A 23,511-nucleotide genomic window follows, 5' to 3' on the forward strand; every position below is an offset into this window, starting at 1 on the left:
TAGGGAAAATATTTTCCAAATTCTAAGTTCCAAGTTTGAAATCCGAAATAAGTGAGCAAATGAAAACTAGCTAACTACAATATGAAATCCAAAAGCAAAATAAAAATTAAGGTGAAGTGAACATTTAATTATTCTCATTCTAAGGTTCTTATTACTACCATCCTAAATTCCTAATCATCATCATCCATTTCATCATCTATGTAGACATTATATATTTGTATACTAAAACTGCAAAAGACATCAAGATACAATTTCACACTCAACTATTCTAGTTATACCACTCAGCAACAATTAAAGAGCATGCTCAAAAAAATCAATCAATCAATATACAAATACAAGCATAATTGATAAAATTATATATAAAAAAAATATTTTAGTAATATTAGAACACAAATTAGTATATTGATCAAACAAATTTAACAACATTATAGCTTAAAAGGTAGCAAAGTCAACATCAAATTCTTCATTTAGAAATGATGAAACATTCCTTCATTTTGATTACAAGTGAACTAGAAATTGAAAAACATTTATTTAGGTTAACATAATTTTATAAAAATAAAATAAAAATTCATACCATCATAACACGGAAAAAAAAAAAAATTTTCTCTCTTCATTTTATAACCCTCTACATGGCATAATCATGGAAATTTTCAACCACAACAAAAGCTCAGATGATCAAATGCTAATTGTTTTTTTTAGTAAATCAGGGAGCTAGAAATATCTGGCATCATGAGTGGCTATATTGTATAATTAATTTGAAGATAAAAAGTATACCGAGCCATTTGATTAGTGCTAATCTTATATTTAAGGGTCTTGTACGATTTCGTTTTCCTTTTCAGTGAACTTCCCAGGCATTGTTTGCTTGTATTTGAGTTATAATTGCCTTCTATATTCAATATATTCATCATTCCTCTCACAACATATAAATTGTAAACTCCATAATTATTTAGGATTCATAAAAGAAAGATGTATTTATATTGATTACATGAGACACCTTCTTATTTTGGGGAGGGCCAGAATTTGAAGTTTTCGATCATTTGTTTGACAGGGGAAGACCCACATTGAATCTAAGATGGGTTTAGTACCTTGAGCATGTTTTATGGGTTAGATGGACTTCACATGATCCAGTCGAACTATTTAAACAGCTAAAGGAACAACATACAAACCAACTCAATACTCTAGCCAACTTCTAGCGATACACATCTTTGTTGTGTATATATTTGAACGATGAATTTCATGATCAAACAAAAAAAGACTGACGATTTTTACAGTTAGCCAGAAAAGAGAACGATAATATCACAGTAGTATTTTCATTTCTCAATAATCTCAACCTGTGGAGACATTACTGATCTCAATTTCCCAGAATAGATTGCCATGACAGCAGAATTCAGGCCCTGCATTTCTTCATTGGAAGTACATGAAATATGCAATAGTTTGCAATTCTAGAACATAAGAATCTATCCATTTGTGCTTTGAGTTCTGTGCTTGTGCAGGACAAACCACTCAAATAAAATGATGATGCACTTGTTGTGTCATGCTTGATAAGGTTGTACGAAATTGGAACTCTATTCAATTTTAATCTGAAGGTTACTCTGACATTAAACTAACCTACATATCAAGAGATGCATGCTATTCACGTAATTCTCTAGCAGTTAAAACCATTTTTTTTTACAAATAAAATGGTTGAAAATAGTGAACAATGAACATAAAGTTAGATTCATGTGGCGATGAGCTTTGATTTCACTGGCTCAGGCCCGCTTAATTTAAAATTAGGAAAACATTTTCAATATATATAAATAATTTTTTTTAAAAAGGATCTTGAAAGTTATTGAGCTCTTGTAAAGTCGTGATCATTTAATTGCTTTCCCATATATATAAGCTATGACAAACTATAACTACCAGATATAAGAAACAGATGACGAACATAGATACAATACAAGAACCACTTAACGTTAGTACTTAGTAATGGAAACAAACTTCCAAATAACATATACTACTTAGCAGCTTATAAGAGCGGCAATCTCAATTTCAGGAAAACCAACCAAATATAACATAGACCAAATGTACAATTGCACAAAGTCCAGAACTTGTGCATTGGAACTCCAAAGCATGCCTGATTCAGTCATCGTCCTCATCATCATCTTCTTCACCCTTTACATAAGTAAAAGCCACCAATACAAAATCAAATGAAAACATAAAAAAGAAGAAATGAAAGGAGAATATACGGGCATTAGGTATGACGTAATCAATATATGTGTGTGTGTGTGTTATGTGCTACTACACAGCAAATGCATTTGTTTGCCGATAATGGGCCAAAGTAGTTCACAAGGTCATAAGCCTCCACACAGGCAGAAGGTAATTGCCTTATATTTCAGTAGAGCTAATTCTTTGATAATTCTTAAAACTTGAGGCAATTTTAAGGGAAAGTGGGCTAGGCAAGCACAGCCCCACCACCCCCCAAGGTGCATAGGGCAGTGGTAATAATTCGGAATAGGAAGAACAATGAGGTCCAGAGCAAGGTCTCTCATCTAGCATAATTGATGACATTGAAACATTTTGCAGTAATTTTGTTTTTTTTTTTTTTTTTTTTTTTTGGAAAAGGTTAAACAAACATGTTCCATTTTGTGGGGCTCCGAGCAAAATCTACAGCATTGCGCATCAAGGTTCAAGATACCTTAAAAATTGGACAGCTTTTGTCACCAAGTAAATTAATGACTTTAAGGTGAAGATTCTATGTCTAATTTAACAGCAAAAAAAATAAGGTGATGGTTATAAATCATGAAGATGAGAAGAATTATTTTACTATTAGATGAAAACCACTGCACATACAAGACTTGAACAACACGCTATATATGCAACTGACAATGCATGGATCCATAGCTTAGAGAGATTACCTCCCCAGTTTCCTCATCATCTTCATCATTCACTACAGAATTTGACTTGTCAGACTCTTCATCTTCATCATCAACCACGCTTTCCTGAGTTGAGGATTGAGACAAGAGACTAAAGAAAGCCACAAAGGATGAAACATTACATTCTACCAAAAGAGAAAGACCAAAAGATTCACCTGTTTTTTGTTGTATGCTTTTATAAGCTTCTCATAATCTACCTTCCTTTGTGCCGCTTTAGATTCATATGGGGCTTTCTCCTGCCAAAATCCAGTCCACTTAAAAATCAGTTGAGAAATGCAGACAGTATCTACATTTCTGTATCCACGAATCAAGCTGTAGATGGAGAATAGAACTTACAGCACTAACAAATTTAATATACCCTTTGCATAACTAGTTATATCAACTAATTCATATATGTGCTAAATTTCCAACTTGCCACATCAATCAAGAGATGCATATGTCAAATTCCACCATTCAGTCCTTTCTTCAGGCCCTAAGCAATACCAAATGCTTAGGGCACCTGTAGTCTACACCAGACTGGCATTGGCTGGGCCACGCCATCAAAGTTCCAAAGTCATCGAACATGTGCTTGGTGCAAAGCCAGATCCAGTGGAAGCGACAGTGCAAGGTTAATGCAGCACCTTTACAAACAGAATCCATAGGTTTTCAAAGTTAAAAGTAACCAGCTTAGGAGGTGGTCGCACAACTTATGGTCCTCAATTCATTTTGACCAGTTTAAGTACTTTCCAACAAAAACAATCTAGTACTTACTGCTTTAGTCAAGGATTTCCACTTCTCTCCCCCAGCTTTTCCCACCTTCAATTACAGTATCCAGTAACTAGATTAGTAACAATACTTTATAATAGAATGGACACATACTATTAGGTAAATTGCTTACAGCTGAAACAGCCTTCACATTGGGATGCTCTTCCTTGTAAGTCTTTCTGAACTCTTCTCTACAGAGATTCCATAGTATATTTTTTGTGAGTCTTTAGAAACAATAACAAAACCATTGGAGAGATCAGGAGAGACTTACAGAAAAACAAAGAAGGCACTAGGAGGCCGCTTTGGTTTGTCAGGGTCCTTTTTGCCCAATTTTGCTTTCTTGGTCCATTTTGAGCGACTCTTATCAGCCTTAAGTGCAGCCTTTCGCTTTCCAACCTTTCTGAAAAAGGGATACATATACATGACAGTATGACACTAGAATTCACTAAAAAAACACCACACACCCAGTTCTTAAATGAAACAAGGATGATTTTAAGACTTCCTAATCAACAATTAAACTTAAAGGCTTAAAGCTAATACCGCAAAATTAGACAAAAAGTTGCACTTAGAATAATGAAGTTATTTAAAAGAAAAACATTGACTACATACAAAATCTAATGCTAACGGAAGTACCTCTCCTCAACTGGCAGTGCTACTTCCTTTTTGTCCTTCCTTGTCGACACTTTGCCCTTGGCAATCTTCATTGTTAATGTCAAGATTCCTGCCACAACATGATGCAATTAAAGCCGATAACAATCTATGCAGTACACCATTACCTAACTTGCAGATTAAGCAATGGAAATGGTTTAAATTTTGCTACAATTATATTGAAATTACAGTACACGCCATCAATGACTGTAATTGTTCTATCACATCTATTTGTTTGCAAGACTTTTTATGCACAAATAACAATATTCATAAACTCTAAATAAGCAATTATTTCAGCAAAAGCATTTACCAGTAAATCAACAATAATGCATCGTCACGTTGTACTACACATCTTAAGCTCTGTTTGGTGGCACATGTTAGAATTATGGTTAAACAATTAAATTCATCATTTTCTAATAGCTTATGTTTTTAGGGTAATTGGTAATTTATCATAATATCAAAGCGGATGGTCCTGAGTTCAAACCTTATCTTCACTCTATCTCCCATTTGAAAAATTAAAATCCCATATATTGACTATTTTTTAACACTTTAAGCTTTTGGAACAACTTGGTAATCTATTAGAACATGAATTTCAATATTTGTTTCATAAACGCGACTATGTTGCACATGATCAGCTTAAAATAAGTCATAAGCAGTTAAGAACAATAATTTTGAGTACAACAAAGTAGCAAGTTGAAACTTTTGTTTTTAACCTAAGACTTAAAAAAGAAAAATTATTCATAGACAACCACAAACATTTTGGAACAAAGGCTTTGTTGTTGGTTTTTTTTTTTTTTGGATAACTCAATAGAAGTTGGGGTGGGAGGATTTAAACCCGGGATGTCAATACTAAATGATGCGAACCAGTTAAGCTACAAGGCTTGGCTTGCAGTTGTGCAACAGTACAACTGTATAAAGCTAAAAATAAAAAAATAAAAAAAATCATCCAAAAACATAAGATTATTACTATGTCAGCTTCCAGACTGAGTCTAAAGTTCATAACTTTGTATACACAGATAACAGAGCTCTAAAGAACAAATATCACAACCATTTGATTTGCACCGAAGTTTTAGAATATGTTCAGGAAAAATTAAAAAAACATATTGAAACAAGAATACCCAGATAAGCAAACAATAATCTTCAGCATCATATGCTAAAATTTAGAATCAAATATTTTTACAGAAATTGAACGTACCTCTTGGATGGAAGAGAAGGGAAAGCCAAAGAAGGTGAGACTAGCAATCAAAGACAAAAAGTAAGGCAGAAGAGAGAGAGAGGGGTAGAAAGATGCCAAGAAGATATTTGTGAGATGTACCATCAAGTGACACGTGGCATTGTTGTGGGGAATATTGAGGTTGACTATTGTGTTTTTTCCTCTTTCCTTTTGCGTGTGAAGAAAGAGAATAGTAATTGCTATCTGGCCTTTTGTCAATTGGTTGTGGTTTGCTGTAGTGGAGTTAGGTGTCATTACAGTACGACACGCCGTTTTTGGATGCGATAAGATTGCCACCCCCCCCCCCCCCTCCTCTCATATTCTTGACTCTTGAGTCGTGTCAAGAGGGAAGCACTGCCGTCTGTTGTTGTTATTGAAACGCTGGGTTAATTGATCTAGAAACATTGTGGCCCATGAGCTAGGAAAATGGGCCTTCAGAGTTAACAATTTTTTTTTTTATAAACAGAGTTAACATTTCTGGTTGTATACCAAAACCTCTTTATTTGGAAAAAAATGTGTTCCAATGATTTAGATTATAAAATATTTTACAATCTAAATAAGTGTATTTAGTGTTATTTATGTCATTTAAAATTGGCATAATGTATAAAATACATGGTTTTAAATACAATGAATAAAATCTTAACTGTAACCTATCAAACTTTATGTCCTTTACCGCCTCGCCACGCACTAGCTTATGAAGGATCAACAAATATTTATCGAAAGACCACGAACTGAGCAATAACACCCTATCCATATCATCCTTCGATTGGAAAAGAAACAATACCTTATTTTCACCTAGATCACTGACCTTGAAATTGTGTTCCGCTCTCCAAACCGATCTTAATGCTCTGGCCACCGACTCTAGATTGATTTTTCGCTTAGTACAAAACTTACCAATAAGGACAAGAGCCTCCTCTGTCAGTGGAGCATGGATTGCTACTTCAACATCTTCTCTCAACGACAACTTTAACTTTGCACACCTATCTGTGATTTCCTTCATATTTTCTTCTGAAGGAACTGTTTCTACCGTTTGCATGGAGAGAGAGTTTGCCTAACGGCAGCCCTATTGCTATTCTAGCCCCTTTTTTCACGTCTAGGGTTTCCAGAGAAAGCCTAGAGAGAAGACCTTAATCCAATTTTTAACAACTATTTTTTCGGCACATTTTGGATTCAAATACATGGGTTGCCCACAATGTGTCAGACCAAGGAAGTCGGGATGAGTATTGGAGCAACTTTAGGGGAAGTAGTGAAGGTGGATGTTAACGGGAAAGGATTTTTCTTGGGGAATTATTTGTGCATAAGGGTTGTTCTTGATGTCTCTCTGCCATTGTGTCATGGCCGTAAGGTGCATCTGGGGGAATATGGTTTAAAATGGGTGGACTTTAAATACGAGAGGCTTCCGATATTTTGCTATTTGTGTGGGAAGATTGACCATGATGAAAGGGACTGTTTGCAGTGGATATGAAGCAGTGATAATCTAAGGCCAGAGAAGCAATTTGGCCCATGGTTATGCACATTGCAGGATATAAACCAGAAACCTCAGCTCGTTATGGTAGAAAAACAAGGTGAAAATAGGTCCAAGGAAGATGGAAGGGAGGTTCTGGAATAGGGATTGGCCGGAGAAAAGATTTCACCACTAGCGACGGTGAGTGGGAATAATAATCTGTCAGATAAGACGAGGAGGGTGGCAAACTCTAGGGCTGACATGGAGAAAGCCATAACAACTCCAGCTCACGAACGTATCGTAAAACCGGATATCCCGCGTGGTTTGAATTTTGAACAGCAGATCAAGGAAATTGATGATGCTATTAATGGAAGCGTATCCTCCTTGAATTCAATAACAGCCCAGGAAGCACTCTTAAGTAAGGAGTCAAACATGCAAGCCACGCACGTGGCCACACTGAAGTTGGAAGAGCAAATACAAGCAAGTGGGCTGAAATTGTTGTCCAAGCCCAACCACTCACATTTGGGCCTCAGGGCAATTTACATAAGCCCATGCATGAAAGTAAGGAGAACTTGGGCTTGTTCCACTCTGAAGTAAGCTTTAGTTTGGGGCTGCCCTCTCCAAAACAGTAAACGGCCCAGGGAGTAAGGAAAACTAGAGGTGGCAGCCAAAAGAAGATTAAAGAAAACAGAGGGGTACCTAGGAAGGAGAATAAGTCGGGTAATGAGGAAACACAACTCTAGGAAGACAAAACCAACGAAGACTTGACCATGGAGTTTGAAATGGTTGAGATGGGAATAAAAAGAAGAGCAAGGGCACCTTTGACTAAGTTGGAAGAAAAGGAAGACAATGGGAAACACATTAAAAGGGAGGGTGAGGTATAGGAGCTCGCCAAACTCTTAGCACAGCACTTAGGATCGACGGAGGCTGCAACTCAGCCCCGTCGGGCACAATGAGTGCCATCAGTTGGAACTGTAGGGGGCTTGGGAACCCCCTAATAGTTAAGGCTCTCCAAAAGGTGGTGTTGGAGAAAGATCCCACCTTAGTCTTTCTAATGGAGACTAAGTTTGATGTTACGGAGATGGACAGAATCAAACGAAAAATAGAAAGGCAGCAAGGTTTAGTGGTACCGAGCATTTGAAGGGCAGGAGGTTTAGCTCTCTTATGGAGAAACTCACTACAGGTTGATATATTGTCATACTCCCCTAGGCATATTGATGCAATAGTATCTGAAGAACAGGGCATGAAGAAATAGAGGTTCACCGGATTTTATGGTCACCCAGAGACAAGTAAAAGAGGGGAATCATGGTCACTGTAGGAAAATCTTAGTTGTCGGAGTAACTTGTCGTGGGTATGCATGCGGGACTTTAATGAAATAATGCATGCTAAGGAAAAATTTGGTGGTGGGGTTAAGCCAGAAGGACAGATGAGATAATTTTGTGAGACAATCAACAGGTGCAGATTGAGAGACATGGGGTATGTGGGGTTGGATTACACTTGGAGTAGAAGACTAGGTAGTCGAGGAGGGGTGCGAGAAAGACTTGACAGAGCATTGGTGTCCACGGATTNAAAACCCTTAAAGCTTTATGAAAACAAAAAATATATATATATAATATCCCAAAAAAAAAAAAAAACCAAAAATTTATGTTTTTGCTAGAATTGGTAGGATCCCATACTAATGCGATTCTAAACATTTTGGTGAAGTGAGATCGTAAAATCATACAATTCTATGATCTAGATCGCGATTTTGACAACCACGGGTTCAATAGTGATTTGGCCAAATGGTGAGATGTCATATAAGACAATATAATGTTGAATTTGGTTAGTATTGATTAACCCTTTTTTTAAAAAAAAATTGTTTTTGCTTAAGTAGGTCGAGGCTATTAGTGATTGTATTGTGTACAGTACACCAATCAAGGCATGAGAGAATGTCGATGTGGCTGGATATAGACTTTACACGTAGAGTGGTTGTGAGCAAAGGAAGAGGAAACGTTAGCTATAAAGTTTTATCCTTAGCCCGTGTTAAAGGCGTGACTGCCTTAGGAAGGAAGTAAGATATGCATCTGACATAGTACTCAAGCACTCAAAAAAGAGAGATAGTGACTTTCTAAGGTCAGCAACTATAGAAACATCCTTATTGGCTGAGTGCATGTTGGACTACTTCAAGGACATGTGTATCACCTACAGTGCTTCTAATGTCCCTCTTGTTGCCCAAAAGCTGTTCCCTATGCAATGGCAAAGTCACCTACCCACATGCCACAGTGCTGATGTTGGCGTACTCTCTCTTCTCCAATCACCAAGTAATACCACAACTGTAGTAAGGTCTAAAATAGGAAAATGATGACTTGACACCTATCTTTGTACTCAGCCATATTCCTCAGATCATAAGAGGAACACGTAGCTGGACTTTTAGAGTAAGAACCCAAGTATAGATCTTTTGAGAAGAGAATAGAAAGTTGATAAGATAGTGAGGTAGAAAACAATGTCTCTGTTAAGACTCTGTGTAGATGTTGTAATTGGGTTTAAATTGATTGTAATAAGCTGTTGTGATCGAATGAGTGTATCGGGTCTGTATAAATGAGCTGGTACAGGGGGTTGTATAATTAGGATAAAAAGGGCGGGAAAGTTAGTTAGAAGGGTTAGTAACTACCAAGATGTATGGAATTAGCTATAAAGGGATTGTATGGTGTACATGAGAGCATAACAGAAATAATATCAATTTACTCTTCTTGATTCTCTAACTCTCTCTCTCTCTCTTCCTTATTCTAAGGAGGACTGGTTCCCTCAAAGTAACCACCCACAATTCCCAAATCCACCATTAATGTTCACTTAGAAGCTTAACAGTCTCTCTTTTAAGGAAGAACACCCTGATTGTACAAGAGTGACATCTTTCCCATACATATACAGAGCTGAACAGAACAAGAATATTTTTTGCTTCCTCAAATCGTGGTTTTTCATCCCTTTTTTAGGTTTTTTCACCTAATCTCGTGTCCACTTTACACGCTTGCTATCACTTTCTTCTTCTTTTGATATTATGATGTTGAAGCTTGCATTTTTGTCACTCATGAGCTTTTCCATCGAGATGTACTATTAGATAATTTATTCATTCTCCCATATAAGTTCAAATCTAATTTACACGTACATATTGTTTAGTGAAGTTGTAATATTGTATTTGATAAATTAGATTATGTTATTATACAATTTAAATGTTGTTTTATTATTGTCAAATTATAATTTAATATTCAAGATAGCATTTCTTTTATTTTTAAATACTTGTTATTATAAATTTATACTAAAAATATCAATTTAGCCATGAAAAACTTAAAGGAAAACAAAAGAATATGAAATTTAATTGAATCTCAAATAGTATTTTTTGTTAAATTTGTTACTAGCAATATAAAAGATATAAAATAGAAAATTTAAATGAAAAAATTACACATGAAAAGTAAATTCATAAATAAAAAAGATTTAGAATGTAATAGAATAATAAAACATAGTAGGGATGGCCAAAATTCCATGCCTTAATCTGTCCTACCTTGTTCCTCCATATGCGGGTTTTTCTTGCCTCAAAGATGGACATGCCCTAACCTATTCCTCCTCCCTATAGTTTGATTTATTATATATATATATATGCTATTATCATCTACCAAAAAAAATTTGTCTCATTCACTCTCATCGATGTCCCTCTGCTTTCTCTCTTATCTCTATTTCGTCCAAGAAATATCCACCTAATTGGGGATGAAAAAATGCCTCTATCTGATTTTGTCCCACCTCATTGTCATCCCTACAACATAAAAACAATAATGAAAATAACAACGATGTTGTTCAAAACTGTAAGAGCAATTATTGACTATATAAAAGACTATTTTTTAAGCATGTGTTCCTTATAGAATTTTACATACATTACTTGTTAGAATTGTTTTTGCGTAAAGAAATTTGTTAAAAATAAAGATTGATAAAATTATAGTTTAGATTGATTATTACACAAGAAGATTAGTCGAATTAGTTGTTTATAAATTGAAAAGAAGATGCTAATAAAACCTAACCACAAAAAACATAATTAGTAATTTTACATATAAAAAAGAAAAAAGAAAAATGTATTTATAATATATTATATATATATACACTTGAGAAACTATATGTAATTAATATATATATATATATATATATATATACTCTTACTTAAAATTTGGACTTTAGACATGATGAACCTGTCCCAAGCCGGCCGTGAAAATAAATAATAATTCCTAACCTTAGTAATTCTAATCAATGATGGTTTAGAGTACTTTTAAAAAGAATATATCTCCTATCAAAAAAAATATATATATATATATATCTGTTTATCTTTTCTTTAAAAAAAAAAAAAAAAAACTGATTTTGTGGGGCCGGTCCATGCCTGGTTTTAGAATTTTAGGCTCCAGCAGTATGCCTAGTAGGTACGTTAGGGGTCAAAGATTGGGCTGGATTATATTTGAATTCAAAGCCAGGCCTCTTGCAGGGCCATTATATTTAATTTATTAGTTGCTGACCAAGAGAGATTATTAAAAAGAGGTTACTTTGAAAAAAGGATTTGAAAATCAGAAATATTCATAATCTATCACTAATAAAAAAATTCTTTATATGATAAAGTTTAAGACTAAAATTTTATAAAAAAGGTTGCAAGATGTGCATGGATTATTGAATGTTTTTTCTTTCTAAGATTATGTTAGCGCCTATAGTCTCATTTTTCATAATTTCAGTGATTGACTTACAAATAAATAAATATATATATATATATATTATTTTAAGTATAAACTATATTTTTCCTAAGGTTAACCTCTCCTTTATGAGACGAGTTTCAACTTTCAAGGGTATACTTACTAAAAAGGAATTATTGGTACAACGGAACAGATTGTCGATTCACTAAAAATGAAAAAAAAAAAGAGCTTAGGCAACGTTTATATCATTATATGAGATTCTTCAAGCATAGTACCAAAAATGTGGGAGACGTTCTTATTGGAAAGGCATCATAGCGAAATCCTACCTAGAGCTCAATTAAATATTGATTGTGTGGAAACTCTCTTTAAAGGTGGTTTGTGAGTTGTGACAAGTTTGATGGGAAATGCTGGCCAATTTTCTTCAGAATATTTAGCGGTTTGGTTGCTTTGTCTCCAATCAAGTCTAATTAGACAAAAACCCCACTTAAAATTCTTCTTTCTTGTCCTCTAATGCCTCATAATTTGTTTGAATATTGTGGCACTTTTTTTTGGGGGGTTAATGTGAGTGTCTAGTATTATTAGAGTATTTGACTAATTCTCTAGGCATGTGGAAGATTTCCCCCCCCCCCCCCTCCTCTCATATTCTTGACTCTTGAGTCGTGTCAAGAGGGAAGCACTGCCGTCTGTTGTTGTTATTGAAACGCTGGGTTAATTGATCTAGAAACATTGTGGCCCATGAGCTAGGAAAATGGGCCTTCAGAGTTAACAATTTTTTTTTTTATAAACAGAGTTAACATTTCTGGTTGTATACCAAAACCTCTTTATTTGGAAAAAAATGTGTTCCAATGATTTAGATTATAAAATATTTTACAATCTAAATAAGTGTATTTAGTGTTATTTATGTCATTTAAAATTGGCATAATGTATAAAATACATGGTTTTAAATACAATGAATAAAATCTTAACTGTAACCTATCAAACTTTATGTCCTTTACCGCCTCGCCACGCACTAGCTTATGAAGGATCAACAAATATTTATCGAAAGACCACGAACTGAGCAATAACACCCTATCCATATCATCCTTCGATTGGAAAAGAAACAATACCTTATTTTCACCTAGATCACTGACCTTGAAATTGTGTTCCGCTCTCCAAACCGATCTTAATGCTCTGGCCACCGACTCTAGATTGATTTTTCGCTTAGTACAAAACTTACCAATAAGGACAAGAGCCTCCTCTGTCAGTGGAGCATGGATTGCTACTTCAACATCTTCTCTCAACGACAACTTTAACTTTGCACACCTATCTGTGATTTCCTTCATATTTTCTTCTGAAGGAACTGTTTCTACCGTTTGCATGGAGAGAGAGTTTGCCTAACGGCAGCCCTATTGCTATTCTAGCCCCTTTTTTCACGTCTAGGGTTTCCAGAGAAAGCCTAGAGAGAAGACCTTAATCCAATTTTTAACAACTATTTTTTCGGCACATTTTGGATTCAAATACATGGGTTGCCCACAATGTGTCAGACCAAGGAAGTCGGGATGAGTATTGGAGCAACTTTAGGGGAAGTAGTGAAGGTGGATGTTAACGGGAAAGGATTTTTCTTGGGGAATTATTTGTGCATAAGGGTTGTTCTTGATGTCTCTCTGCCATTGTGTCATGGCCGTAAGGTGCATCTGGGGGAATATGGTTTAAAATGGGTGGACTTTAAATACGAGAGGCTTCCGATATTTTGCTATTTGTGTGGGAAGATTGACCATGATGAAAGGGACTGTTTGCAGTGGATATGAAGCAGTGATAATCTAAGGCCAGAGAAGCAATTTGGCCCATGGTTATGCACATTGCAGGATATAAACCAGAAACCTCAGCTCGTTATGGTAGAAAAACAAGGTGAAAATAGGTCCAAGGAAGATGGAAGGGAGGTTCTGGAATAGGGATTGGCCGGAGAAAAGATTTCACCACTAGCGACGGTGAGTGGGAATAATAATCTGTCAGATAAGACGAGGAGGGTGGCAAACTCTAGGGCTGACATGGAGAAAGCCATAACAACTCCAGCTCACGAACGTATCGTAAAACCGGATATCCCGCGTGGTTTGAATTTTGAACAGCAGATCAAGGAAATTGATGATGCTATTAATGGAAGCGTATCCTCCTTGAATTCAATAACAGCCCAGGAAGCACTCTTAAGTAAGGAGTCAAACATGCAAGCCACGCACGTGGCCACACTGAAGTTGGAAGAGCAAATACAAGCAAGTGGGCTGAAATTGTTGTCCAAGCCCAACCACTCACATTTGGGCCTCAGGGCAATTTACATAAGCCCATGCATGAAAGTAAGGAGAACTTGGGCTTGTTCCACTCTGAAGTAAGCTTTAGTTTGGGGCTGCCCTCTCCAAAACAGTAAACGGCCCAGGGAGTAAGGAAAACTAGAGGTGGCAGCCAAAAGAAGATTAAAGAAAACAGAGGGGTACCTAGGAAGGAGAATAAGTCGGGTAATGAGGAAACACAACTCTAGGAAGACAAAACCAACGAAGACTTGACCATGGAGTTTGAAATGGTTGAGATGGGAATAAAAAGAAGAGCAAGGGCACCTTTGACTAAGTTGGAAGAAAAGGAAGACAATGGGAAACACATTAAAAGGGAGGGTGAGGTATAGGAGCTCGCCAAACTCTTAGCACAGCACTTAGGATCGACGGAGGCTGCAACTCAGCCCCGTCGGGCACAATGAGTGCCATCAGTTGGAACTGTAGGGGGCTTGGGAACCCCCTAATAGTTAAGGCTCTCCAAAAGGTGGTGTTGGAGAAAGATCCCACCTTAGTCTTTCTAATGGAGACTAAGTTTGATGTTACGGAGATGGACAGAATCAAACGAAAAATAGAAAGGCAGCAAGGTTTAGTGGTACCGAGCATTTGAAGGGCAGGAGGTTTAGCTCTCTTATGGAGAAACTCACTACAGGTTGATATATTGTCATACTCCCCTAGGCATATTGATGCAATAGTATCTGAAGAACAGGGCATGAAGAAATAGAGGTTCACCGGATTTTATGGTCACCCAGAGACAAGTAAAAGAGGGGAATCATGGTCACTGTAGGAAAATCTTAGTTGTCGGAGTAACTTGTCGTGGGTATGCATGCGGGACTTTAATGAAATAATGCATGCTAAGGAAAAATTTGGTGGTGGGGTTAAGCCAGAAGGACAGATGAGATAATTTTGTGAGACAATCAACAGGTGCAGATTGAGAGACATGGGGTATGTGGGGTTGGATTACACTTGGAGTAGAAGACTAGGTAGTCGAGGAGGGGTGCGAGAAAGACTTGACAGAGCATTGGTGTCCACGGATTGGGCAGGAGTTTTTCCAAGGGTAAAACTCCATCACTTGTCCAACTCAGTCTTTGATCATAGTATTTTGGTGCTCAAGAAAACTAGTCCTCGGAGACAACAAAGGCGGTAAACAAGGTTGTTCAAGTTCGAATCTATGTGGCTTGAAGATGAAGGATGCAAAAAGGTGGTAGAAGAGGCATGGGAAAGGGGACGGTCCAGCTACTCACAATGGCCATTAGAAGCTTGCTTAGATGAATGTCAAATATCATTGAAGTCATGGAATATTCACTCCTTTGGCCATGTGGGAAAGCAAGTTGCTACCATACAAAAAAAGCTCCAAATACTTGAAGCCATGAAGGGTAATGGGACGGATCTAGAGGAAATCCATGCAACAAAATTGGAGCTTAATAGGTGGCTTGGCATTGAAGAGGAAATGTGGCATCAGAGAAGTAGAAACAATTGGTTAAAGGCAGGGGATAGAAATACCAACCTTTTCCATACTAAAGCCACCAATCGATACCAGAGGAACACTATTAGCAAAATAATGGATGTAAATAACAGGTGGCTGGAGGATATAGATCAGATTGGGGAGACTTTTGTGCATTATTTTGAGGAGCTTTTTACTACCTCAAGGCCGAAGGTGGAGCAAGAAATGCTTGATGCAGTCCATTCCAAAGTCACTACTAGAATGAACTCTACACTCATACGAGAATTTCAAGCAATGAAGGTGGAGAAAGCACTAAAACAAATGCACCCGCTAACGGCGCCTGGTCCAGACGATATGCTGCCTTTATTTTATCATCATTTTTAGCCCACTATTAAATCTATTATCATTCACACTGCACTTGATTTTCTAAACCAAGGTGCATCCCCCCCTAAATTTCATGACACTCACATTGTGCTTATTCCTAAAACAAAAAATCCGGAAAAAGTAATGGATTATAGGCCAATCTCATTATGTAATGTGGCTTACAAAATAGCTTCAAAAGTTGTGGCAAACAGGATGAAACCGATGTTACAGGAAATCATAAGAGAGAATCAAAGTGCTTTTATGGCGGAACGTCTCATCACAGACAATGTCTTGGTGGCTCATGAACTGATGAACCATATTAGCAAGAAGAGGAAGGGTAAATGTGGCGAGATGGCCATAAAGCTGGACATGAGCAAGGTGTACGATCGGGTTGAGTGGGAATGTCTGAAGCAAATTATGATGAAGCTCAGGTTTCATACGAATTGGATTAGCACGGTGATGAGATATGTATCTTCGGTGAAATATGCGATTCAAATTAATGGGCAGCCATATGATTTGAACCAGCCAACCCGAGGGTTGAGACAAGGTGATCCATTATCACCATATCTCTTCCTGATATGAGCCGAGGGCCTCTCAGCACTGCTACATCAGGCAGCACATAGGAAAGCCATTAAAGGGGTGGCTACTTCTGTGAATGGTCCCAGAGTATCCCATTTATTTTGTTCGACAACAGCTTGGTGTTTGGGCGGCGCAAAGTATAGTCCAAAGAGGTATGAGGTGGCAGGTAGGGGATGGAGAGAAGATATGGGTGTGGCATGACAAGAGGGTTCCCAGACCTTCAACGTACAAGGTGATCACAACAGAAAAACCACAATCATCAAATGCTCTGGTTTCTGAACTCATAAACAAAGCAACCAACGAGTGGAATAAAGACAAGTTGGAGAGTTGGTTTCTACCCAAAGGTAGAGAGGCCATTCTAAGTATTCCTTTGAGCTCAAGCAGCACGCATGACAGACTAATATGGGTTGAAAATAGAAGTGGGAAGTTTACTGTCAAAAGTGCTTATGCGTTAGCGCTGGAAGAGAAGCTACATGATACCAAGGCAGATTGTTCAGATGAGTCAATTAGGAGGAAGATTTGGAAGACCATATGGCAAATGAAGACCCCACAGAAAATAAAACATTTTGCTTGGAAGGCAGGTCGTGGTATCCTAGCTACAAAATCCAATTTAGCTCAGCGAAGAATCATACCAAATGGTATATGTGACCTTTGTGGACAAGAGGAGGAAACGATATGCCATTTATTGTGGACTTGTGAACATGCTAAAGAAGTTTGGAAGAATAGTAAATTCGCTTTACCGTTTGATATCTCGTCGCATTGGAGTTTCTTGGATGTGGTTGCGAATTTATAGAGGAGCGATCAAACTCAACTTGGACAGTTGGAGCAGTTCATCATGGTCTGTTGGGGTATATGAAAGAATCGGAATAACCTTCAGATGGGAGGAAAAGGAAGGGCATGTAGGACAGTGCTAAGGAACGCCATACACCTGGTGGAGGAGTTTCGAGCTGCAAATGAAGGAAAAACAGAGCATCAGATCGATCCAATATCTCCGGTTTCTTAGAAACCTCCAAGCCAAGGCTACTACAAAGTAAACTTAGATGGCTCGGTTTTCTTGAGCAGGAAACAAGCAAGGGCCGGAGTGATGATTAGGGATGGCGCTAAGGAGGTGATTGCTACATTGAGCAAGAAATGGAAGTGTGCTTTGGGTGTGATAGAAGCAGAAGCTAAAGCCTTGGAAGTTGGAGTCGAGTTCGCAAAAGGTGTTGGCATTAGAGAGGCTGAGTTTGAGAGTGACTCACTGTTAGTTTGTAATGCTCTACAAGGATTGGGTTCACCGCCCTCTTTAGTAATGAACGTGCTGGCTGGAGTGATGAACCAAATGTTGTATTTCAGGCAGTGGAAGGTTACTTAAACGACAGGGAAATGTCCCTTCTCACTTATTAGCTCAACACGCAAAAAACGTTGAGGATTATGTTGCATGGCTAGAGGAATGTCCTAGCCTGATCGAGCATGATTGTGTGCACGACAGAAATGTAACCCATTGATTTGGTTTTAATAAAGTGAAGTATTTCCTATATAAAAAAAAAAAAAAAAAAAATCTTAATTGTAAAATGACCCTTTTTTTCCCACTTGAAACAAAGATGATCCTAATTCTCAATAAAGTTAAGTTATTCAATGCTTAGTTAATCTTATTCTTCTCTTGATTTAGCAAAAAGAGAAAAAAGAAAATCATAACAAAGGGTAAATGTGGTAGGAAGCTACCAATAAATGTGTGGAAATTGTGTTGATCATTAAAATTATTTATAAAGAAGAAAAGAAAAAAAAAATTATTTTCACAATTTGTGTTTGTTAGTGTATTGATGTCTATAATCCACATCTAAATTTTAAAATGTGAAATGAGTGATATATAAAAAGAAGTGTGTGAGAATCAATACTTATTCTCAATGATAACTTCTTTACACACTTAAAATGACATTTACCTCTAATAGAGGGAAAGGAAACTTACCCAAAAAAAAAAAAGAAAAAAGAAAAAGAAAGAAAGAAAGAAAGAAAAGTCCGGGGGGCACTAGTGTAACTATGTAAGTAAAACAATAGGTATTGTTTCGACTTTATCCAAAAATACATTTTGGAACGACCCCACAAACAAAGGTAAAGTAGCCATAAAACCATTCAGCCTCGCCCACCACTCCAGCAGATAAGGCAAAAAGATAGATAAGGCCCAAACGTCCACACCCTTCACTATATAAACCATATTCCTCAGCTTTGTACGTACACTCACTGACTCCCTCAATCCCAGAAAACCATGGCCACCACATTCTTCACAACAGCGTCATCGGCCACGTCACACTTCTTTGGAACCCGAATCATAAACCCGAGCAAAAACTCCGGAAGAATCCAAGCCAGGTTCGGATTCGGCGGCTTCGGCGGCCCCCAAAAAAAGTCCCCACCACGTGCTCCCAAAAAGACTGTCGACTTGGACCGGCCGGTATGGTTCCCGGGGGCTGAACCGCCAGAGTGGCTAGACGGGACCATGATTGGGGACCGGGGGTTCGACCCGTTCGGGTTTGGAAAACCGGCGGAGTACTTGCAATACGATTTTGACTCGCTGGACCAGAACTTGGCGAAGAATGTGGCTGGGGACGTGATAGGTGTGTCGAGGTTTGAGAACCAGGAGGTGAATCCGACGCCGTTTCAGCCGTACTCGGAGGTGTTTGGGTTGCAGAGGTTTAGGGAGTGTGAGCTTATTCATGGGAGATGGGCTATGTTAGGTGTACTTGGTGCGCTTGCTGTCGAAGCTCTCACTGGTGTTGCATGGCAAGATGCTGGAAAGGTATGTATATATATGTAACGCATTCTTATTCTTTTTTTCAAACCTTTAAAACACTTTTTTTTTTTTTAATTCTAATTTTGTTGAGTTATTTATTTATTTATATTGAAGTTAACCTCATAATCATTACCAACAATACACTCATTTTCAACCAAATTTGAGTATTTTACAACTTGTTGATTTAGTTGATTGAGTAAACGACGGAACATGATGGACAAAACATGTCTAGCACTCATCATCGATCATTTTTAAATTTATTGATACTGATAAAAAAATAATAATAATACTTGATCATGTGGCACTATTTATTGTAGATGTCATTTCAGCTTGTAAGTATTTTATTTTTAAGATTAGGAAAACTCAATTACTCAACCATCCAATTTATAATTCAAGATTAATTTATAATGTACCTATTACCATCAAAACTTCTAGTTCAAAATCCATTCATGATGTACCTATTATTGTATAAATTAGTTTCTAAATTAATAAGAGTGTATCGTTATTCAACTACAAGGATATTAACAATGTACTTTATAAACTTTAAAAAATTTCTGCAGTCAACTTCCTAATTTGGATGGTGCAATGCACATTTTAAATTTATTTTGAATTAAGGTGTTGCTTCATGCTTGTGGCTAATAAAAAAAAAGAGTGATGTTGCTTGTGAAATTGTATATGCAGGTGAATCCGTTTTATAAACAATTTGTTTTTCCTCAATGAAATCCCTCCACACACATATACACTCTTTGAAAAGATTGGTTAAGAACAATATATATATATATATATTTTTTTTTTTTGGCAAATACTAATATAAAAGTATACAAAAAGAGGTAATAGAAGAAGAACAAGAGTTTTCAGCAAAAAAAAAAAAAAAAAAAGAATAAGAACAAGAGTGTCAAGAGTCTTGTAATTCAATAGATTGAAATTTTTTGGTATTTTCATGATATTCAGGATTCATATCCCCTTTTCCATTGTAACTATTGAATTATTTTTTAAAAATTGTAAAAACAATAATATGAACCAAGACAGTTCTTGACCTTGGGCACTTGGCCTATTGGGTTTATTATATTCTAACAAATGGTTTGGATTTGGGCACATAATTTGGAATTGAGTAGTAGTTAGCCACTTACTAGAATGGCATGGTGATTAGAGAACTGCAGTTTGTGGCCTAGGTTTTTTGGTTTACATTTCTTTGTCTTAGCATGCATCTTCTTTTTTTTTCTTTTTCTTTTTTTTTTTTCTTTTTTTATGGGAAACTGCCAAACTTTATTAAGAACGTAGACCAACATTTACATCATAGAGTAGAGCTTGTTCAAGAAAACAATGGGTCTCTTCAATCCAAACAGAGAAATCAACAATGCCAAGTGCCTGTTTTGCTAATAAATGATAAGCGGCCTGTTGCCCTGCCTTCCTACATGTGAAAAATCTACCCGGCAAAACTCATGCGATGCAGCCAGGGAGCCATACACCAGAGCAGCAACAGCAGTGGGAGGAGGTGATACTTCCTTCAATGTGTTAACTAAGATTAGAGAGTCTGACTCAAGCACAAACTCCTGGATGAGCATATCCTTTGCAAACTGTAATCCAAGCTCTATGGCCTTAGCTTCGGCCTCTACAGCACCAAGGGGAGCCAATAACTTCTTCTGCAAGCCCCAACCACTCTTCCACCATCATCCCGGATCAGAATTCCCACTCCAGCCGATTTGTGAGCTGCAAAAACAGCTCCATCCACGTTTATCTTATAAGAATTAGGAGGTGGAGGAGTCCAAGTTGCAGGACATTTCGTTTTCTGCATAAAGGGGACTGCTTGACTGGACTGATACCCCAAATAATCTAAGGCACCATGGATTAACTGACTGCCCATTTTTCTTCACCCCGCCATTCCTCACCTCATTCCTATCATTCCACATCACCCGTGAAATCATGATAATCTTTCCTACCGTGTCTTGTTCCCATTTAGCTACCATGACCGCATGCCACAGGAAGTCCATAAAAGAATTGAAGTGGAAATTATTTATAATGTGGTAAGGCAATTTATCTATAATTTAGCATGTAGGTAGAAAATGTCTAATGACTAGCAAGTACTTTGAGATTTATAATGGAATTAGGATTTGCCGATTGGCCCGTTTTAGTAATAAGCAGAGGCTCTAAAAAAAATCAAAACAAAAACTATCGCAAATAAATTTTATTTGGGGGGGGGGGGGGGGAATAAATCCTTAATTTCCTTCCTCGCATGAAGGTTTTTATTTTTATTTTTTTATATATGGCAATCGGTTGGAACTTGGAACTTGAAAACTTGAATATGTCACCCAATGAGATGGTAAGCTGAATATATGGAACCTAAAATATCGAGCACACCTGTTGGCGGTCAACGTGCGTGTCTCATTGTACATCCACCCAAAACTTATGGTCTTTGTTGTTGATGACGATAATGAAGACAATGATATTGTGACTATCGACAATGATAATACGAAACTTGTTTTTTTTTTTTTTGGAAGAGTAATTTTATCGACACAAGTTTTTTCATAATTATTGATATAGTTTGTTGTGATTAAAGTAACATCATTTTTTCAGATTCATCAACACAATCTTTATTACACACCACTTATGTCAGGTCATGTCAATGATTGTTAAAAATGCATGTTCCAATATTTACATTTTTGTTTTTCTAACCTTTGGCCTAGTCATGGTCACCCATAAAAAAAACCATGAACTTGAAGCTGCAAAGTCATGGACTGTTTTCAGGTAGAGCTAGTGGAAGGAGCATCCTACTTGGGCTTTTCACTTCCATTCTCATTGACCACATTGATATGGATTGAGGTGATAGTAATCGGATACATTGAATTCCAAAGGAATGCAGAACTTGATGCGGAGAAAAGGTTATACCCTGGTGGCAAATTCTTCGATCCCCTTGGCTTGGCCGAAGACCCTGATGAAAAGGAAAGGCTTCAATTGGCAGAGATCAAGCATGCTCGCCTTGCTATGGTGGCTTTCCTCATCTTTGGAATCCAAGCTGCTGTAACTGGAAAAGGCCCAATCAGTTTTGTAGCTACCTTTAACAAGTGACCACCCACTTCTTGAAATATATTCTCGACCTTTTCTTTAATTTCTTCTTGGATACTCAGTTTGGAACTGTTGCATAGTATTTGTATGTTATCGTAAACTTGAAGATACGGCATCATTGATCATTCACCCTCTTTAGCCATTGCTTGCTAGTTAATTTACTAGTTCCATTTATTTTATATGGCATAATTGGCATTGATAATATCTGGGGGATTTTATTTTTATTTTTTAAACCCCACTATGATATGTCCGAAAAAACATGGAGTCACTAGTTTGTCGAGAGTATCTCAGTAGAGAACGGTGATTTTAGCTCAAAAAGCCTAAAAATTGGATCTTTCTGGGCTTGCCAAAGGCACTCTTATGATGTAAAGTGTAACACTAAAAAGAAAATGTAATTTCAAAACAGGATGCCAAGCTTGATGCATCTAGTCTTTTTGTAAATTCATACTACTCTTCCATAGGTTGAGTTGGTTGGCTCATATTTGATTTCCAAAAAATATACTTTCATTTCTCCTATTCTTTCACTAGTTTACTGACTTAGGGGGTGTTTGGTAGAGTAGTTTGAAAATTGTTGTTTATAGTTTTTTGAAATACGTGTGGGTGAAAAAGTGGGTTGAAATGCGTGAAATGCTGTTTAAAAACTAAAAAATGTTGTTTGAAATGACAAACCAAACGGGGCCTAATCATCGGAGCTTTGGTCAACCTTAAGTTGGTCATAGCCGAACAAGGTCTTTGTAAGACTAGCCGGGACCCATCATTATTTGTTCCTTGCCGAAATCTTTATTGGAGTTCATTCTCCTCTTTAAAATTTTACCCACAAACAATCCCTAAAATATGTGCCTCTTTCCCTCATAGCAGTCAGCATTCTCATGATCATTCTTTCCTTTTCTGTTTCTTATCTATGTTATTAATGTTGGGGGCCTTGGGGCCACTAACAAAAATGATTAAATGCCTCGTTCTTGACCTGTCTCGCTCTGGTCCTGTATAGGTTTTCTCATTGCCATCCTTAAAGTTAATGCAGTATGATTGGGATAATTCATAGTGATGACAGAGTAGTTGATAGTCTACAAACACGAGAAAGAGAGAGCTAATGTCAGTCCAAAAGCAGAAGGGGAAGAAATTGTCCCACTAACAATTTTTTATATGCAATGGTATAGGTGGCCGCCCAGCTACCTAAAACGAGTTATTAACTTATTATATTGTGAGTGAAAGTGTGGTAAGCTATGAGCTCGAGAGCTTAGGAGTAATAATGGAGCACAAGTTGCCTCAAAAGTCTGATGAAGTCGGTGATGGCTCCTCTCACCTTCTTATTTCAATTGTTTGATTTTTTTTTTTTTTTT

At 37.1% G+C, this 23,511-nt stretch overlaps 2 protein-coding genes across 2 annotated transcripts; one reads left to right on the forward strand and one right to left on the reverse strand.

Annotated features, from left to right (window-relative positions):
- Positions 1-1,905: 1,905 nt before the first annotated feature.
- On the reverse strand, positions 1,906-5,629 carry LOC112011015 (HMG1/2-like protein). Its single transcript, XM_024043395.2, has 8 exons — positions 5,500-5,629; positions 4,290-4,377; positions 3,928-4,056; positions 3,790-3,847; positions 3,663-3,707; positions 3,068-3,148; positions 2,895-2,978; positions 1,906-2,151 (listed from the first exon to the last, which is right to left on the reverse strand). Exons 2-8 carry the CDS (start codon positions 4,358-4,360, stop codon positions 2,119-2,121), a joined length of 501 nt encoding a protein of 166 aa, XP_023899163.1. The 5' UTR covers positions 4,361-4,377; positions 5,500-5,629; the 3' UTR covers positions 1,906-2,118.
- A 12,871-nt stretch (positions 5,630-18,500) lies between these two features.
- Positions 18,501-22,300, forward strand: LOC112011023 (chlorophyll a-b binding protein CP29.3, chloroplastic). The gene is made up of 2 exons (XM_024043404.2): positions 18,501-19,114; positions 21,854-22,300. The coding sequence occupies exons 1-2, from the start codon at positions 18,587-18,589 to the stop codon at positions 22,172-22,174; spliced, it is 849 nt and encodes a 282-aa protein (XP_023899172.1). The 5' UTR covers positions 18,501-18,586; the 3' UTR covers positions 22,175-22,300.
- The last annotated feature ends 1,211 nt before the right edge of the window (positions 22,301-23,511 follow it).

The sequence above is a fragment of the Quercus suber genome, unplaced genomic scaffold (assembly GCF_002906115.3).
Source record: "Quercus suber isolate HL8 unplaced genomic scaffold, Cork oak 2.0 scaffold_7, whole genome shotgun sequence".
NCBI classification, from domain to species: domain Eukaryota; kingdom Viridiplantae; phylum Streptophyta; class Magnoliopsida; order Fagales; family Fagaceae; genus Quercus; species Quercus suber.

Excerpts from the sequence above, each read along its gene's own strand:
- LOC112011015 (XM_024043395.2), bottom strand. The coding sequence starts at position 4,360 with ATGAAGATTGCCAAGGGCAAAGTGTCGACAAGGAAGGACAAAAAGGAA. Across the intron at positions 4,057-4,289 it reads GCACTGCCAGTTGAGGAGAG|AAAGGTTGGAAAGCGAAAGG; the intron begins GTACTTCCGTTA and ends TCCCTTTTTCAG. Across the intron at positions 2,979-3,067 it reads AAGCATACAACAAAAAACAG|GAAAGCGTGGTTGATGATGA; the intron begins GTGAATCTTTTG and ends TCCTCAACTCAG.
- LOC112011023 (XM_024043404.2), top strand. The coding sequence starts at position 18,587 with ATGGCCACCACATTCTTCACAACAGCGTCATCGGCCACGTCACACTTC. Across the intron at positions 19,115-21,853 it reads CATGGCAAGATGCTGGAAAG|GTAGAGCTAGTGGAAGGAGC; the intron begins GTATGTATATAT and ends GACTGTTTTCAG.